The following is a 20,423-nucleotide window of genomic DNA, read 5'->3' as shown; positions in this document are numbered from 1 at the left end:
ACATATATGTAAAATTATGTATATATGTACATATATGTAAAATTAAGTATATATATGTAAAATATATATGTAAAATTATGTATATATATATGTATATATACATATATGTAAAATTAAGTATATATATATGTATATATACTTAATTTTACTCTTTCTGTGCTTCCTACTTTTCTTACTCTTACTTATGGTAAGGGTAAGAATATCTTACTTATAGATATATAATATATATATCTATATATAGATAGGTATATAATATATAGATCTATATAATATATACCTATCTATATATAGATATATATATATATTTAGATAGATAGATAGATATGGATAGATATATAGATATATATTATATAGATAGATATAGATAGATATCTATATCTATCTATATAATATATATCTATATCTATATCTATCTATAAGTATATATATAAAAATCCATCAAGGGGTTCACAAGAGAAAATAATGTAAAGTATGACACTATATATCTTAAACGGGGGGAGAGAAGTAAAGAATGGATTCAAACTTAAAAGACCATCAACTTAATTTAGGCTGCTATGTGCAAAGATGTCATGTACAAACCAAATGGTAGCCACAAATAAAAAACCAGTAATAAATATGCAAAATATAAAGAGAAAAGAATCAAAGTATATCACTAAAGAAAACCAGCAAACAGAGAGAAAAGAGCAAGAAAATATAGAACTACAAAACCATCAATAAGTAACAAAATGACAATATATATACACCTATCAGTAATCGCTTTGAATGTAAGTGAATGGACAAAATGTTCCAATCAAAAGACACAACATGACAGAATGGTTAAAAAATCAAGACCCATCTATGTGTGCCTATAAGAGACTCATTTCAGAATTAAAGACACATTCAGATTGAAGGTAAAGATATGGAAAAGCACTTACCATACAAATGGAAGTGAAAAGCAAGCCAGGGTAGCAATATTTTTATCAGACAAAATAGACTTTAAAACAGACTGCAATAAAAAACAAAGAAGGACAATATATGAACATAAAGAAAACAATGTAACAAGATATAACAATTGTAAATACTTATGCACCCAACATGGGAGCACCAAAATACCCAAAGCAGTTAATAACAAACATAAAAGAAGTAATTGATAGTAATAAATAATAGGGGATTTTAACACCCCCATTTATATCAATGGATAGAGTATCCAAACAGAAAATCAACAAGGAAATAGTGGCTTTGAATGACACTTTGAACCAGATGGATCTAACAGATACATTCAGAACATTCCAGCCTAAAGCAGCAGAATACACATGCTTTCCATGTGCACCTGGAACATTCTCCAGAATAGGCCACATATTTGGCCACAAGACAAGTCTCAACAAATTTAGAAATATCAGTCATACCATGAATCTTTTCCAACCAAAATACTATTGAAACTAGAAATCAACCACAAAAAAAAAAAAAATCTGGAAAGAACAGAAATACATGGAGGCTAAATAATATGCTACTGAACAATGACTAGTTCAACTAAGAAATCAAGAGGAAATCAGAAGATACATGGAGACAAATGACAATGAAAGAATAGCAGTCTAAAATCTTTGGGATACAGCAAAAGCTGTTCTAAGAGGAAAGTTTGTAGCAATGTAGGCTTATCTTAAGAATCAAGAAATATCTCAAATAAATAACTGAAACTTACACCTAAAGGAGATAAAAAAAAAAGTAAAACCCAAAACCAGTAAAAGGAAAGAATTATAAAGATTAGAGCAGAAGTAAATACAAACTAAAAAAAAAAAAATGATAGAACATATGAATGAAACCAGGACCTGGATAAAGTTGATATGACTTTAGTGAGATACACTTAAAAAAGAAAGTAAAACAGAGATGACTCAAATAAAATTAGAAATGAGCAAGGAGATATAATAACCAACATCACAGAAATGCAAAGGATTGTAAGAGAATATGATGAAAAATTATATTCCAGCAAATTGGACAACCTAGGATAAATTCCTAGAAACAGAACCTCACAAATCTGAATCAGGAAGAAAGGGAAATTTGAACACACTAATTACTAGTAGTGAAATTGAGTCATTAATAAACAAACTCCCAACAAATCCATGACTAGATAGCTTTACAGGAGAATTCTAGCAAACATTTAGAGATTTAATACCTATTCTTCTTAAACTGTCCCAAATATTTAAGAGGAAGGAAAGCTTCTGATTAATTCTATGAGGCCAGCATTGCCTTGTTACTAGAACCAGATATAAAAACAACAAAAAAGAGAACTATAGGGCAAGAGCTCTGATGAACATAGGTGCTAAAATCCTCAACAACTTATTAGCAAACTGAATCCAGCAATACATTTTAAAAGATCACTCACCATGATCAATTGGAATTTATTCCCAAGATGTGAGAGGGGTTCAATATTCACAAAGCAACTGACATGTTACATCAACAAGAGAAAGGATAGAAACCATATGATCATCTCAATAGATACAGAAAAAGAATTTGGCAAGTACAACATCCATTCATTATAAAAGCCCTCCATGAAGTAGGTTTAGAGGGAAGATACCTCTACATTAAAATACCATATGAAAAACCCACAGCTAGTAGCATACTTATAGCTGAGAGATCCTCCCCTGAGATTTGGAACAAGACAAGTATGTCTACTCTCAACACTTTTATTCAACATAGCTAGAAGTCCCAGGCAAAGCAATCAGAAAAGAGGAAAAAATAGAAGGCATCCTATTTGGTAAGGAAGGGGTAAAACTACTGTTTACAGATGACATAATACAATATATATAAAACCCTAAAGATTCCACCAAAAAACTAATAGAACTGATAAATGAAGTCATAAGGTGACAGGACATAAAATCAATATATAGAGATCTCTTGCATTTCTATACCCTAATAATAAAGCAGCAGAAAGAAATTAAGAAAACAATCCCATTTGCAATTGCACCAAAAATAATAAAATACCTAGGAATAAACTTAACTAAGAAAGTGAAAGACCTGTTCTCTGAAAACTACAAAGTACTGGTGAAAGAAACTGAAGATGACACAAAGAAATGGAATGATGTTCCATGTACATGGGTTGGAAGAAGAAATATTGTTAAAATGCCCATACTACCCAAAGCAATTTACAGATTGAATGCAATCCCTATCAAATACCAACAGCATTTTCACAGAACTAGAACAAACAATGCTAAAAGTTGTATGGAACTACAAAAGATCCCAAATAACCAAAGCAATGTTGAAACAGAAGAAAAAAGATGGAGGTATCACAATCCCAGATTTCAAGATATACTACAAAGCTATAGTAGACAGAATGGTATGGTACTGATACAAAAATAGACACATAGATAAATGGAACAGAATAGAGATCCCAAAAATAAACTCATGAATATGTAGTCAATTAATCTTCAACAGAGGAGGCAAGAAAATGGAGTGAAATAAAGAAAAATTGTGTTGGGAAAACTGGATAGCTATATGCAAAAGAATAAAACTGGACCACTTCTTTACATCATACCCAAACATAAACTCAAAATGGATTAAGTACCTAAGTGTGAAATCCCAAACCATAAAAATCCTAGAAGAGAGCACAGACAGCAAGTTCTCTGGTGTTGGTTACAGCAACATCCTTCTAAATACGTCTCCTGAGACAAGAGAAACAAAAGCAAAAATAAACTATTAAGACTACATCAAAATTAAAAGCTTCTGTACAGAAAGGGAAACAACAAAGATAATTAGAAGGCAACCTACTGAATGGGAAAAAAATTACAAATGACATATCCAATAAGGGGTTAGTATCCAAAATATATAAAGAACTTATTCAACACCAAAAAAAAAAAAAATCCATTAAAAATGGGCAGAAGACATGAACAGACATTCACAGACATTTCTCCAAAGAAGACATACAGATGGTCAACGGACACATGAAAAGATGTTCAACATCACTAATCATCAGATAAATGAATCAAAACCACAATGAGGTATCACCTCACACCTATCAGAATGACTAAAATCATAAAACACAAGAAACAAGTGTTACCGAGGATGTAGGGGAAAAGGAACACTTGTGCACTGTTGATGGGAATGAAAACTGGTGTAGCCACTGTGGAAAACAGTATGGAGGTTCCTCAAAAAATTAAAAATAGAACTACCATATGATCTTGTAATTCCACTACTGGGTATTACTCAAAGAATATAGAAACAGTAATTTGAAAAGATATATGTACACCAATGTTTATTGCAATATTATTTGTAATAGCCAAATTATGGAAGCAGCCCAAGTGTCCATTGATAGATGAATGGATAAAGAAGGGATGCCACATATATAATGGATTATTATGTAGTCATAAAAAAGAGAATATAAGGGCACCTGGGTGGCTCAGTGGGTTAAGCCTCTGCCTTCAGCTCAGGTCATGATCTCAGAGTCCTGGAATCGAGCCCCACATCGGGCTCCCTGCTCAGTGGGGAGCCTGCTTCCCCCTCTCTCTCTGCCTTCCTCTCTGCCTACTTGTGATCTTGATCTCTCTCTGTCAAATAAATAAAAAAAAAATTTTAAAGAGAATATAATCTTGCTATTTACAACAGCATAGATGGATCTAGAGAGTATAATACTAAGCAAAGTAAGTCACTTAGAGAAAGACAAATACCATATGATTTCTTTAATATGGGTAATTTAAGAAACAACACAAATGAATAAAGAAAAGCGAGACAAACCAGAAAACAGATTCCTTTTTTTTTTTTTTAAGATTTTATTTATTTATTTGACAGAGAGAGATCACAAGTAGACAGAGAGGCAGGCAGAGAGAGGAAGGGAAGCAGGCTTCCTGCTGAGCAGAGAGCCCAATGCGGGGCTCAATACAGGGCTCGATCCCAGGACCCTGGGATCATGACCTGAGCTGAAGGCAGAGGCTTTAACCCACTGAGCCACCCAGGTGCCCCCAGAAAATAGATTCTTAACTATAGAGAACTGATGGTTACCAAAGGAGAGGTGGGTGATGAGATTTATGAAACCAGTGAAAGGGGAATTAAGAGTCCATTTCTCATGATGAACACTGAGTAATGTATAGAATTGTTGAATCACTATATTGTATACCTGACACTAATATAACACCATATATTTTTTAAAAATGTTTTATGCATCTCACAATTTTTATTTGGAATTTCAGAGAATATTAATTGTCATATTGATAACTGAGTTCCCAATAACTCTTCCTTAATAATTTTGTCAATCTAAAAATTTAACTTTCTCTTTAATTCTAAAGAAATTCTCCTTTCAAAACAAAGTTGAAATATTTCAACAAAACAAGAACTTTCTCTTTTAATGAACAGCCAATGTAAGGAATTGGATAAATTTACTGTATTTACTGCTGTTTCAGTTAGTCTGAGAGGATGTCAGTCAATGTTGAAAGTATAAGCATTGGAAGGATAATACATTCCTGTTTATTTCCCCTAGAACAAAAAAAATGACATAAATTTTTATAACATCTTAATGTAAAACACGTATCTAAAGTTGTGGAGGTGTTTTTTGTTTGTTTTTTATTTGTTTTGATTTTTCCTTACTAAGGCACTGTTGAATGTTGGGTACATGGATGGACTTTTTGAGCTCTAAAAGAATAAAAGCTGCTTTTCTAAGTCTCCTCCTTATTCCCAGGAAGCTAATTGTACAATAAGATTCTTGGAGTCAATAAGTGCCATTAGGGTAACCACAGAAATGAAATTTTGAAATATTTCTTGTACTTAAATAGAAATTAATTTTAAAATATTCCTGAGAGCAAGCACAGATTTAGCTGGAAACTGGTGCTGCACACCCAAGAGAGGTTTATTGTGACTCATACTGTATTTTAGTAAGGGCAGCTTAATCACAGTAGGAGAGACAACATTGAGCCAATCAATAAAAATTCATTCGGAGGTATTAGGACATGACGTAGAGGATAAGAGCATAGGATTTGGAGACATATAGCCCCCAAGTCAAGACTCCATTACTTAAGTTGTATGGCCTTGGAGAATTTGCTTTCATCTCTAAGCCCCATTTTCCTCTTGTATAAAGGAGGATATGTGCTAGCACTGTCCAAAAGAAATATAATGTGAGCCACATATATAATTTTACATTTTTAGTAGCCACATTTTTTAAAAGTGGGTGAAATTAACTTTAAAATATATTATCACATGTAATCGATGTAAAATTACTAATATTTTGTATCTTTTTCCTAAAGTCTGAAAATGGTGAACATTTTACAATTATAATGTATTTCAAGTTTCACCAGCTGCATTTTACAGTCCAATAGCTACATGTGAATCATAAATGCTCTAATAGTATAGTGTAGGTACATATCTACCCCATAGGGTTGTAGTGAGGATAAAATGAGATAACATGTATAAAGGGCTTAGAGCTGTAGAACTAAAAAGTGTAGTCATGAAAACTGTTACTACTATCACTGAGGATAGTGATACATAGTAACAGCCAATATATTAAGCTGGGGGGGGCGGTAATGCAAAAATATGACATGCCCCTGTTCACCAGTAATTACAAAGTTAAGAAGGTAAGACAAATATACAGTTAACTATAATTTATGGTATCTTATTATGACATGAATGGTATCAATAAAATGTAATGAATGCTCAGAATAGGAAAATCTCCACTAGGGATGCCTTATATCAACAAGATGAAGAAAATAATTTTGAAACGGGACTTAATACATAGATCGAATTTTACATTAAGATATAGTTGAGGACCATGGAAATAGCTAACAAAAATATTTCACCAGAGGGAATAACAGAAGCAACAATGCAAAGATGGGAAAATGAAAAATATACTCAAGAAATGATGAGATATCATTTGATGGAGAATATAGGATTCTTGTAAAAGTGTACTTGGTTGAATAGATGCCAATTTGTATGGGAGTGGAGAGGTCTTGAAAGTCATACTAGATACTAGAACAATATTCAGTGTCAGAAGGCAATAGGAAAACACAGATTTGGGAATCAGAGATCTGATTTCAATCAGGTTCTTCAACTGCCATATATACATTTCTTACCTTGGGCAAGTCTTTTCATCTCAGCTTTTTTTTTTTTTTTTTTTTAATAAAATGAGATGGTTGGATCTAAAACAAAACCTGAGAATGTCAGAGTTGTAAGAAGCCTCTTTGTTGTTGCTGTTGTTGCTCCTTTTGGTGTTGTTTTATTCAAATTTATGGTATTTTAAAATAGGATTGACATAATTGAAGATGTACCCTAGGAGTTAATATGTAGGTTTTAAAGTAAAGAAATTATAATAAAAAGATCATTTGGTGTACCATCTCAATAGTCCTGCCAAATGAAAACAAGGACTATAATATTGTGGACATAAGAGTTTTAAATAAGTGAACTATAGAAAATAGTAAAAAAAAGAATGGATAGAACTTGGGCTGAGCATAGAGAAGGAGTAAAGGTGAGAAATGTATGTCACTATACTTTGAAGTCTGGAAAACAGATAATATTGTATCTAAAATAGAAATAGAAACACTAAAGAGATAATTTTGCTAGAAATGTGAGAAGGGAACCATATGATAATTGACTTTCTCTGTTTGACTTATTTCACTCAGCATAATCTTTTCCAGTCCTATCCATTTGCTACAAAAGTTGGGTATTCATCCTTTCTGATGGAGGCATAATACTCCATAATGTATATGGACCACATCTTCCTTATCCATTCGTCCATTGAAGGGCATCTTGGTTCTTTCCACAGTTTGGCGACCGTGGCCATTGCTGCTATAAACATTGGGGTACAGATGGCTCTTCTTTTCACTACATCTGTATCTTTGGGGTAAATACCCAGTAGTGCAATGGCAGGGTCATAGGGAAGCTCTATTTTTAATTTCTTGAGGAATCTCCACAGTGTTCTCCAAAGTGGCTGCACCAACTTGCATTCCCACCAACAGTGTAAGAGGGTTCCCCTTTCTCCACATCCTCTCCAACACATGTTGTTTCCTGTCTTGCTAATTTTGGCCATTCTAACTGGTGTAAGATGGTATCTCAATGTGGTTTTAATTTGAATCTCCCTGATGGCTAGTGATGATGAACATTTTTTCATGTGTCTGATAGCCATTTGTATGTCTATGAACAGACACTTCATATCTTCTGCCCATTTTTTTGATATGATTGTCTGTTTTGTGTGTGTTGAGTTTCAGGAGTTCTTTATAGATCCTGGATATCAACCTTCTGTCTGTACTTTCATTTGCAAATATCTTCTCCCCTTCCGTGGGTTGCCTCTTTGTTTTGTTGACTGTTTCCTTTGCTTTGCAGAAGCTTTTGATCTTGATGAAGTCCCAAAAGTTCATCTTCGCTTTTGTTTCCTTTGCCTTTGGAGACATATCTTGAAAGAAGTTGCTATGGCTGATATCGAAGAGGTTACTGCCTATGTTCTCCTCTAGGATTCTGATGGATTCCTGTCTCACGTTGAGATCTTTTATCCATTTTGAGTTTATCTTTGTGTATGGTGTAAGAGAATGGTCGAGTTTCATTCTTCTGCATATAGCTGTCCAGTTTTCCCAGCACCATTTATTGAAGAGACTTTTTTCCACTGTGTATTTTTTTCCTGTTTTGTCGAAGATTAATTGACCATAGAGTTGAGGGTCCATATCTGGACTCTCTACTCTGTTCCACTGGTCTATGCGTCTGTTTTTATGCCAGTACCATGCTGTCTTCGTGATCATGGCTTTGTAGTAAAGCTTGAAATCAGGTAACATGATGCCCCCAGTTTTATTTTTGTTTTTCAACATTTCCTTAGTGATTCGGGGTCTCTTCTGATTCCATACAAATTTTAGGATTATTTTCTCCAGCTCTTTGAAAAATACTGGTGGAATTTGATTGGAATGGCATTAAAAGTATAGATTGCTTGGAGCACTGGGTGTGGTGCATAAACAATGAATTCTGGAACAATGAAAAGAAATTTTTAAAATAAATAAAATTTTAAGAAAGAAAAAAAAAAGAAATGTGAGAAGGGATTTAACATGAATCCTTATCAGTTGAGTATGATTTTTAATATGTACAATATATGCATTAGAAGGTTATGCATTTAAAAATTAATGGAGAGGGGCACCGGGATGGCTCAGTCATTAAGTGTCTGCCTTCAGCTCAGATCATGATCCCAGGGTCCTGGGATTAAGCCCTGCATCAGGCTCCCCGCTCAGCGGGAGTCTTGCTTGTCCCTCTGCCACTCCCTCTGCTTGTGTTCCCTCTCTAGCTCTCTCTCTGTCAAATAAATAAGTAAAAGTCTTTTTAAAAAGAATTAATGGAGATACATATGTCTCCCACAAGAATGTGGATGTTTTAGTTTCAGAGTTCCACAAAGTAGTAAAATCAACACTGAAGAAAAGACTTCTGAGATTAACACAAGCATTAAGCTTAAGAGCCTATTTACCCTATGAAATTCAGTGACATTCATAGAAAAGACCCAAAGTATCATACTTATCTGAATCTTAATTTATGAAAGATACACTCAAGTGAGTAAATGAAGCAAGACTTTTTGTAATAATAAATATTTTGACCCAAATCCCAGGTTTACCTTTCTGAGTTCAACATTGGCTTGAAAGAGAGTATATCTACCTCTGAGGGTTAAGTACAGAACACATGAAGTAACATATGGAGCTCTAGATCCCCAATAAGTGCTGGCTACTATTTCAGGTCATTCTGATAAATCTGAAAGAAATGTACTCATATACTATCTACTTAAAAAATGTCCTAAGAGTCTTTGTATTCCTATTTATGTCACACTTTAACTCCTCACAATTGGTGTCAAAAATATTGTAACCTTGAAGCACCGGGCTGGCTCAGCTGGTGGAGCATGTGACTCAATCTCAGGTTGTGAGTTTGAGCCCCATGTTGGGTGTAGAGATTACTTAAAAATAAAATCTTGTGGGACCTGGGTGGCTCAGTCCTTAAGCGTCTGCCTTCAGCTCAGGTCTTGATTCCAGGGTCCTGGGATAAAGTCCCGCATCTGGCTCCCTGCTCATCGGGATGCCTGCTTCTCCCTCTCACACTCCCCCTGCTTGTGTTTCCTCTCTCACTGTTTCTCTCTCTGTCAAATAATAAAGTTTAAAAGCTTAAAAAACTAAAAAAGATAAAATTATATATATATATATATATATATATATATATATATATATATATATATTATTTATTGAGAGAGAGGGGAAGAGAGCATGAGGCAGGGGAGAGGGAACAAGGGAGATGGAGAAGCATGTTCTCCACTAAGCAGGGAGCCTGATGCAGGAATCGATTCCAGGACCCTGAGATCATGACCTGAGCCAAAGGCAGACACTTACAGACTGAGCCATGCGGGTGCCCCTGTTTATTGAAATCTTGAAAAGAATTTGTCTTGGTTAGGAGGCGAGTAAATGTTGAAAAGTTTAAAACAACTCTTGGCTATTCCAGGTGTGTATTCCTAAAATCAAATTGAATTTTCAGACAAATGTGTATCTTTAATGAATTAAAAACTCTTCACTTTGAAAAAGTGCTGATATCTCATTAGCATATTCTACTAGCATGGGATTAAGACTTCCCAATTTGTTGGTTATTTGAAGTGATTACATATACCCAGATAAAATTTTACCACTTTATTTTAATGAACATCTTCAAGAAATTCTATTGTTAACGTGCTTTAAAAAGTATATTAAAATATTCAAGTTTTTATACCAATTTCAATCAAGACAGCTTTGCTTAAGATATTGTTAAACATATTTTTAAAAAATTCACTTTTTAAAACAAAGCATAAGGAAGCTATATCATCTTAAAGTTATACATTTATTTGGAACTAAAATTTCAGAGACCTACTAATTTTCAGAGGTTGGCTGTCTCATTTAATAGCAAAGAAATACTTTAGGTAGATGAAATTTACTGCTTGTCTTTTAAGCCAAAAGAAATTGGCAAATTTGCCCAACAGGGTAAAATGGAGAGCAACACATGCAATTCTCATTCAAACTCCATTGGTCATCAAAAAAGATGCTGATTTATCAATAAAGTTTTCTGAAATCTTGATAACTAAAAATAAGAATTGATTATGTTTTTCAGAGATATGTGAAAAGATAGTCATAGGCACTTGCTGTTGATATATACTGAGTTATTTATATGAAAGAATAGCAATAAGAAAATTATCTCAATACAAATGACTAACAGACACATGAGAAAATGTTCATCATCATTAGTCATCAGGGAGATTCAAATCAAAACCACATTGAGATACCATCTTACACCAGTTGGAATTGCCAAAATCAACAAGAGAGTAAACAACAAGTGTTGGAGAGGATGTGGAGAAAGGGGAACCATATTATACTGTTGGTGGGAATGCAAGTTGGTGCAGGTACTTTGGAAAACAGTGTGGAGATTCCTTAAAAAAAATTAAAAATCGAGCTTCCCTATGACCCCGCAATTGCATCATGGGATATTTACCCCAAAGATACTGATGTACTGAAAAGAAGGGTCACTTGTACCCCAGTGTTCATTGCAGCAATGGCCACAGTCACAAAACTGTGGGAAGAACTGAGATGCCCTTCAACAGATGAATGGATAAAGAGGATATTGCCCATATATACAATGGAGTATTATGCCTGCATCAGAAAGGATGAATAACCAACTTTTTTATCAACATGGAAGGGACTGGAGGAGATTATGCTGAGTGAAATAAGTCAAGCAGAGAGAGAGTCAATTATCATATGGTTTCACTTACTTGTGGAGGATAAGGAATAACACGGAGGACATTGCAAGATAGAGAGGAGAAGTGAGTTGGGGAATATCAGAGGGGGAGACAAACCATGAGAGACTGTGGACCTTAAAGACAAACTGAGGGTTTTGGGGGGGGCTGGGGAGGGTGATCCTGGTGATTGGTATTGTAGAGGGCATGTATTGCATGGAGCACTGGGTGTGGTGCATAAACAAAGAATTTTGGAACACTGAAAAAAATTAAATTAAATTAAAAAAAATTATCTCAATCTTTTCCCCAGCCTGCTTATTTCATTCCCATTCTGTGAAAAGTTTCATCATCCTAATAATTTAAATATTAACAAAAGAAGAGAAACAAGTCAATTTTTGCATAATATTCAAATATTTTTATTTTATTGTAAAATACATTTATGAATCAACTTGGCTATTTCTATTTTTAAATCAATGTTTATTAACTATATTTATATATATTTTTTAATGTTTTAATAATATATTTTCAATCTGTGTGATGTTAATGGAATATATATTTCATAACTTGGTATAATTATTATTGCTAAATGACATTTTAAATTTTTTTATCATGTTATGTTAGTCACTATATAGTACATCATTAGTTTTTGATGTAGTGTTCCAAGATTCATTGTTTACATATAACACCCAGTGCTCCATGCAACACTTGCCTTACTTAATACCTATCACTGGGCCAACCAATCCCACCACCTCCCTCCCCTCTAAAACCTTCAGTTTGTTTCTCAGATTCTCCATTGTCTCTTGGTTCATCTTTCCCTCTGATTCCCCCCTGCTTCATTTTCCCCTTCCTTCTCCTAATGTCCTTCATTCTACCCCTTATGTTCCACAAGTAAATGAAACCATATGCTAATTGACTTTCTCTACTTAACTTAATTCACTCAGCATAATTTCCTCCAGTTCCATCCATGTTGATGCAAAAGTTAGATATTCATCCTTTCTCACAGCTGAGTAATATTCCATTGTATATATGAACCCCGTCTTCTTTATCCATTCATCTGTTGAAGGGCATCTTGACTCTTTCTACAGTTTGGCAATTGTGAACATTCCTGCTCTGAACATTGGGGTGCATATGGCCCTTCTTTTCACTACATCTGTATCTTTGGGGTAAATACTCAGCAGTGCAATTGCTAGGTCATATGGTAGCTCTATTTTTAATTTTTTTTGAGGAAGCTCCACACTGTTTTCCAAAGTGGCTGCACAACTCTGCATTCTCACCAACAGTGTAAGAGGGTTCTTCTTTCTCCACAACCCCTCCAACACTTGTTGTTTACTGTCTTGTTGATTTTGGCCATTCTAACTGGTGTAAGGTGGTTTCTCAATGTGGTTTTGATTTGAATCTCCCCGATGGCTAATAATGATGAATATTTTTTCATGTGTCTGTTAGCCATTTGTATATCTACTTTTGAGAAGTGTCTGTTCATGTATTCTGCCCATTTTTTTACTTTTTTGTTTTTTGGGTGTTGAGTTTGAGAAGTTCTTTATAAATCTTGTATATCAGCCCTTTGTCTGTAATGTCATATGCAAATATCTTCTTCCATTCTGTGGGTTGCCTCTTTGTTTTGTTGACTGTTTCATTTGCTGTGCAGAAACTTTTGATTTTGATCAAGATCAAAAACTTCTCACTTTTGTTTCCCTTGTCCTTGGAGACATGTCTTGAAAGAAATTTCTGCAGCTGATGTTGAAGAAATTACTGCCTATGTTCTCCTCTAGGGTTTTGATGAATTCCTGTCTCACATTGAGGTCTTTCATTGATTTTGAGTTTATCTTTGTGTAAGAGAATGGTCAAGTTTCATTCTTCTGTATATAGCTGTCCAATTTTCCCAACACTATTAATTGAAAAGACTGTCTTTTTCCATTGGATATTTTTTCCTGCTTTGTCAAAGTTATTTGACCATAGAATTGAGGGTCCATATCTGGGTTCTCTATTGTGTTCCACTCGTCTATGTCTCTGTTTTTGTGCCAGTACCATGCTGTCTTGGTGATCACAGCTTTGTAATAAAGCTTGAAATCGGCAATGTGATGCCCCCAACTTTGTTTTACTTTTTCAACATTTCCTTGGTGATTCAGGGTCTTTTCTTGTTCCATACAAATTTTAGGATTGTTTGTTCCAGCACTTTGAAAAATGCTGATGGTGTTTTGATTAGGATGGCGTTGAAAGTATAGATTACTCTGGGTAGGCTAAATGACATTTTAAATAATCTATTCAGGAATTACATGTTACAAGACAATTGTTTTGGTTAAATTGTGTTATAATATTTTAACAAAATATTTGAAGTATAAATATATAATTTATCACTTATTTTTTTCTTATTTCATATTTTTAAGGAGGCATATTAACTTTAACATAAGCATTAGCACAAGTTTTTATAAATTCTCTCAGTACTGCTAAAAATTTTGTCTCTACATATTTTTATTCCATTGACCAAGTAGTAGATAAATGCTCTTCCTAAATTTGTCATCAAGACTCTGAATTGGGATGACAAATGATTTATATTCTGATTTATTTTTCATTGCCAATCACCAGGATATTTAGAGAGATACCTATACACATGTCTGTAAATACTCCACTCTCTGGAGATGCTACCACTAATCATACTATAATTTTTTTTTGAGAGTGCCACCTCTCTCGTACCAACTAGATAGTAATGTGGTAGTTGACCCATCCTAGTAAGTAATTCTGAAAATCTTCTAGCCTAGAAAGGGTTTAGCATCTCAATTCCCATTAAAGCTAATTTTAGGTCAGACATTGTATGCCATATAATAATCCCATATACTTTAAATGAAGTTGAACATGATTATAAATTTATACATGTTTTAGGAATAAGTTATACATATAATCACAATCTTGCAATCTTCTGTAAATGAATCCAAGTAAACCTGAAAAACATCATCATAAACTTACTAAAATCTGTTCTATCAAAGACAAATTTTTGAAACACCTGAGGCATGGTGCTGCTGAATTTTATAACCCTATCATTAGGTTCTAATATCATATTCTTTATTTCATTGAACTTTCAGAAATTACCAAGAATCTTCATAAACTTTTCCAATTATTATTTTTACTGATTTGACTTCAACAAAAGATAATGGTTTAAAGCTAAATCTTTTCCTTTTTCTTTATGAGCTTTGACTCTGTTTCATTTCAAAAATAGAAAATAATATTTACCCCTTTCCTGTCTGTTGTATGAAGACTACAAAAAAAGGTATTTGTTTGACTCTTAGGAAAGTCACAAGCAACAATTGCCTATAGAATGAGTCCAGAAGTGGAATCCATATGTAATGCTTCTGTCAGCAAAGACTTAGTAGAAGAAGGTTTATAATAAATATTCACATCTACTTCTTTGGACACTCTAATCCATCCTAAGGATCTTTGCTGTGTCAGGTTTTGTTCTAGATGAAGAAACCCAGTAGTTACAAAGGTTTGCAAATAGGCCATATTTATCATGGTTAGCTTTACTTTTATAACTGTTCCCTGTTTTCAAAATATTCATGATATTTTGGGGTATAATTTGTGATTAAATATTTTACTGTGACTTTTATGACAACATCATTAAAGAATTTTTACTGTGAAACAAATTTTGTTTTCACAATATATCACCCACTTAAAATCTGTCAGGAGGGCATCATTGATAACAATACCATGCTGTATGTGGAAAACACAATGACTAAAAATCCAGGCTCTGGATTCAAAGTGATTGTGATTTAATGATACCTCCCTCCATCCTCCATACCATGCATACTTCCTCTTGAGCAAGCTCCTTCACCTTTCTAAACCTCTCTTTGTTCACCCATATAATGAAGTTAATATTATTTTATCCTTAGCTCTTATAAGTATTATATGGAATTATTCACATCAGGTACAAAATCTAGTATCTAGATTATTGGGAAATCAATTTTAAGTATTATTACTGGAATGATAATATGCCTTCTAAGTATGATTAGATAATCCCATAGGTAGTCCTATTATTGAGCTTTTGCCCCACATACTGACTTTATGTAAACATATTCCATTATTTTTACTTACCTCTAAATTCCCTGATAGTTTGTTATCAGACCTCTTTAATAAAAGCATTAGAATTGGATTGATGATATATTTTTCACTTGAAGGAAATTATTCACTAAAAGTTATACAGTATAAAAATTATGAGAATACTCTACTATATTTAGCTCTTATGTAATATAAATTTAGTTTAACAGAATTTTGAATTTTAAATTAGAGTAAAAACCCCAAGTCATTCTTGAACTGGAGGTATTTATTTTCACTTCCACTCCAAAAAAAGTTCATAAGTGTCATAAATTTTAAAGCATAAATGTATATTATTATAACTAAGTAAAGATTTAGCATAATTATAACAAGTTAAAGTATAATGCAAAATTTAACATGTAAATTATCCATTATATAGGGACATAGATTTTAAACCTATGCTTTGGATTTTTTTTTTACAAATAATTCAGTTGAAAAAGAAACCTGCATTGCTTAGTTGTTTTCACCCTCATCTTCTCAAAATTATTTATTAATTCCAAATATAAGGAAACTAGAAGGGCATTTGATAAAGTAGGTAGGGTATTAGCCTTTACTTCCTTATTTTAAAATTTTATAATCATTGACATGTCTTAATTTTGACTGGAATTATTTCCTATACAAATGAGAGTTAGCTTATATTTAATGACTGACATCTTATGTGAGTCTCTAGAATTACAATTGAAACTAAATTGTTTATTTCATTGCTTAGAAACTGTGTCTGCTTGAAATTAAACTTTGATATTCTCTCTCCCTCTCTCTCTCTCTCTCTCTCTCTCAGGTCGAGTTTTAGCTCAGGCGAGTGGCAGTGGGGTTATCCATTTGCTAGATCTTAAATCAGGGCAGATTCACAAAATGATGGGCCACGAGAGTGAGGCTCACACAGTCGTGTTTTCTCATGACGGAGAGTATTTGTTTTCCGGAGGCTCTGATGGCACTGTTCGAACGTGGTCTTGAGGTCAGCGTATCCAACTATGGACGGCATCCCCTTTAAGGTTTGAAAATACCTTACGTAGTCAGTCCCAAACCAGGAACTATCTGGTTAAATATGCCAGCAGGTAACATTTACAATTTGCTTTAAAACATGCTTTGGACATGTATTTTAGTGCTCAAACTGTTACCAATAAAAAAAAAAAAAAAAAAAAAAAAAACTTCTTGCTCATTTATTTGTGTCTGGGTCTTTTTTTCTTTTTCATTTTGATAAGAATTTAGAGACAGAACATCTTTGCTAGGGCTTTGAAAGAAACAGCTTTACAATGACGCCTAATGACAGACTAGATGAATTACAGGAGATTGATTTTGAATGTTAGAGAACAAACTGCAGAACAGGGCTACTCCTGTTTTTTTTTTTTTTTTTTTTTTTTTTTTTTTTTAATCAAATCCAAGCTGCAGGAAGACCTGAAGTTTAATCGTGTAGCATGGAGAAAGTCTTTCTGCAACCAAAGGGTCGAATAGAAGCGGGGAGCATACAGTTTCAGAGATTCTTTGACAATGATTATGTTTTATCTATTAATAATAATCAAGACTGCAGATGGCTTAAATCTAGATGCAATGCTCTTCCAGAACTTTCATCTCTGCAGCCCATCTAAGAATGCATTAGGTATAATTACAGTGTTTTGTATTTTTTATTTTAATTTCAATGCCAATAAGTATCTCGCATGTAAAATGTCTTTCCCACTCCTAATGCATGCATCAGCTGTATAAAGTGCGACTGCTTTAGAGAACACTCTAGCCTCCTCTAAAGAAGCAGCTCCGGATTTCGACCGAGCTGGGCTCAGAAGCCAGTTGTTGGCGCTGTCCGTGGTGCTGAGGAATTCCCGGCTGCCGGCGAATGAGCTCCAAATCAGCAGTCTGCAAACTGCTCTCAGTGATGCAGAAACCCAGCTAAAGTTGCTCCTTTCCTTCACATCCACAGTTAGTATTTTCTGGTGTGTAAGAGGGGATTCAAGCAACATATTGTGGATGATGCTGATGGTACTGCCACGGAGTGGGCTTTAAGCTACAGTATGCTATTGCTGTTTGTGATCCTCAGAGCCTAGCCAAATCACCTCTACTGCCGTACCAAACACTGTGTAAGTGAACTCATGTGTGGAGGAGGCGTAATCAGCCGGTAAATTTCATAGAAGGATCTGAGAAAATGCTAAAAATAAGTTCAACATGATTCTACTGGGGTCTGGATTTCTACAGGACCAGCATTGCTTCTTGCTTTGAATTCTGAAGACAAGTCCAAAGCATATTTCTTATGTGTGTCTGCTGTGTTTCTCTCTGGAAGGGCGGGAGACTGCTTCTTGACTGTGTTTTGAAATGGGAGGTAGAGAGAATGGATTACCTTTAATTCATGCCTGAAAATGTATTCTTTGGATAATTAAAGAGGAACTGCTTTCCTAAAACATACCTGATCTTTTAGTTCATATTGGTCTATGACTCCCACCACCACCATTAACCTCCAGACTGATTAGGTAAGTGTATCTTATGACATGAGTTATGTTTGTTTTCTCAAAGAAATAGATGCAGTCATTTTAAATCATATGTAGCAATATGGGGAGGGGGGAAAGTTTAGCTAGAAAGTGATCCTCAGTTTAGCAGTGTTTGCTTACTTATTGAAAATCTTCAGATAAACATTTTTATTTCATTTCTCTAACCTTTCTTCTCTTAAATAGTGTTTTTAACTACACTGGAGCAGCTCAATTATGAAAAGGGATTTTTTAATAACTGAAGAACTTTGTTTTATTAAAAAGAAAACCTTGTTTTCTCCATGCAGATTTTAAATTTTATTTCATATAATAAAAACATATTTAAGGTTTATATAAAGTACACATTACACCCCTATTTTTACCTTTAGGTTTACATTTACCACAACCCGATACAATATATTAATGCCTACCTGTAGCTTGCAAAGAGATCAATTTCAGTCTCTGTCCTTTTGAAGCAGAATGAAATGTGTATTTCATATGGCATATCTTGCATGTACTGGCAAGCACTACTGGAATACTATAAGGAAGCACAATAGCTTCATTTCTTCCAAATAAACTTTCTAAATATGTGAGAGATTTATAATACATAGCTTAATCAGTAAAAATATATTTATGCTTTTTTCAGAAGCTTCTGTTTGTGGCCTCTGTAGTAATTTAAGAGAAAAAAAAATGCTTTGTCAAAGGGAGTTTCCAGCTTCTCAAGTAGAATTATAGGTTTGCATTTTTTTTGTTCTGTCATGACTCATTATTTTTGACATATTTTAAAATATATCTATCTCTTTTATCATTACCTACCCAAAAGGAATTCTAATATCAGAGAGCAGTTTTCTCTTAAAGGAAGGCATAAATATACTACCTTCCATTTTACTATTACTTTGCATAAGATAATTTGCATATGTTACTTAAAATGCAAACATAATAGTTGATGAAGTGTCCTTAAGCCATCTTTACCTTGTTTTTGAATTATCCTTTGTATATGTTATACTGAAAAGGGATGATTTATCATTATTCATTATATTCTGAAAATATACCAACAAATAACATAAATTATCTGAAAATATCCTATACACAATCTAAGCAATATTGGCATAAAGCCAATAGCATTTAAATAGACAAATGAACTATCTGACAACACTTTTTCTTATCTATTACTCTCTAAAGTCACAGTTTCCCCAGAGCATTTGTATAAGTTAGTCACTCTCAACATTTAAATAAAAGCCCACTACCAATACTCCACACCAACTACTAACACTAAATGAAGCTTATAAGATTCAATGTCACCAAATTAATCAGACATATTTTCTGTGAATGGCAATACAACATTATCTTTTTAAGGAATTTCAATAAACAGTTTTATATTGGCATTTTTGTGAAAATTGACTAAATGCAAATATGTTTGGGATGTCAAAAGAAAGATATGTTCTCAAGACAATATGAATGGTATATATTTTATATTGAAGTAATTAATTCAAGTGGTAGTCCATGAACACTAGATTCAAGTTGCCATTAAAAAAAAAAAAATCACAGGTACATCTTTCCTGCCCACTAGGAGCTTACTTCCTGAGTAAAATAAAGTTATGGACAATGAGACAAATAAATTTATTTTTAATAAATTATGTTCAATATATGGAATTCTCTTGTACTATTTATTAAATTTATCTCTTAGTCGCTGTAAAATGGTTGCACTATTTTTCTTCCTATCTATGTCTCAAAATCCAGATTTATGTTTTCTGAAAAAAGTAACCCATTTGAGACCATTGTTGTTCTCCAGTTATGGAAGTAAAGAAGTAGAAAGGCCTTTGTACTAGCTCATCTCAATTATAATTTATATCCAACTATTGGTCTCCTCCCTTTTAGAAGTAGACGTTTTCTCACTAATCTCATAGTTTTTATACAGATAATTATAGCATATATATTCTATCACCAATTTAGTGATAAAGAATAACAGAGAATTTGAATTCAAACATTCTTGAGCCATTTGTAACTACTTTTAATTACCTTTTGAGGCTTAGTAAAACCACTTCTTAGTTTAGACAAAGCCAGACCTTAGAAATGCAGAAGGTAAATTGGAGTTTAAGATTCCTAAGTGAAATAAAGGACAAATTTTAATGCATATACTGCCAAGAATAAACTCTCCAAACTTCATAATAAAGTGTAGATATTTGCATGAACTTAATCTATCTAAGCTCTTAGTGTCTTCCAGATAGGTCTCA

General features: G+C 33.6%; 2 protein-coding genes across 3 annotated transcripts in view; both read left to right on the top strand.

Annotated features, from left to right (window-relative positions):
• Positions 1-16,861, top strand: part of SPAG16 (sperm associated antigen 16) — a 1,004,614-nt gene extending 987,753 nt beyond the window's left edge. The window contains exon 16 of the mRNA XM_032859869.1: positions 16,518-16,861. Coding sequence (XP_032715760.1) covers positions 16,518-16,693 — 176 coding nt within the window. The 3' untranslated portion in view covers positions 16,694-16,861. The remainder of the gene's footprint in view (positions 1-16,517) is intronic.
• A 644-nt stretch (positions 16,862-17,505) lies between these two features.
• VWC2L (von Willebrand factor C domain containing 2 like) overlaps positions 17,506-20,423 on the top strand; it is a 154,837-nt gene continuing 151,919 nt past the window's right edge. For both annotated transcript variants that reach the window (XM_032859866.1, XM_032859868.1), the window contains exon 1: positions 17,506-18,195. The gene's annotated coding sequence lies outside the window, so the exon portion shown is untranslated. The remainder of the gene's footprint in view (positions 18,196-20,423) is intronic.

The sequence above is a fragment of the Lontra canadensis genome, unplaced genomic scaffold (assembly GCF_010015895.1).
Source record: "Lontra canadensis isolate GAN:19392208 unplaced genomic scaffold, GSC_riverotter_1.0 scaffold18, whole genome shotgun sequence".
In the NCBI taxonomy this organism is placed as follows: domain Eukaryota; kingdom Metazoa; phylum Chordata; class Mammalia; order Carnivora; family Mustelidae; genus Lontra; species Lontra canadensis.
This window is presented reverse-complemented; position numbering and strand designations above follow the sequence as displayed.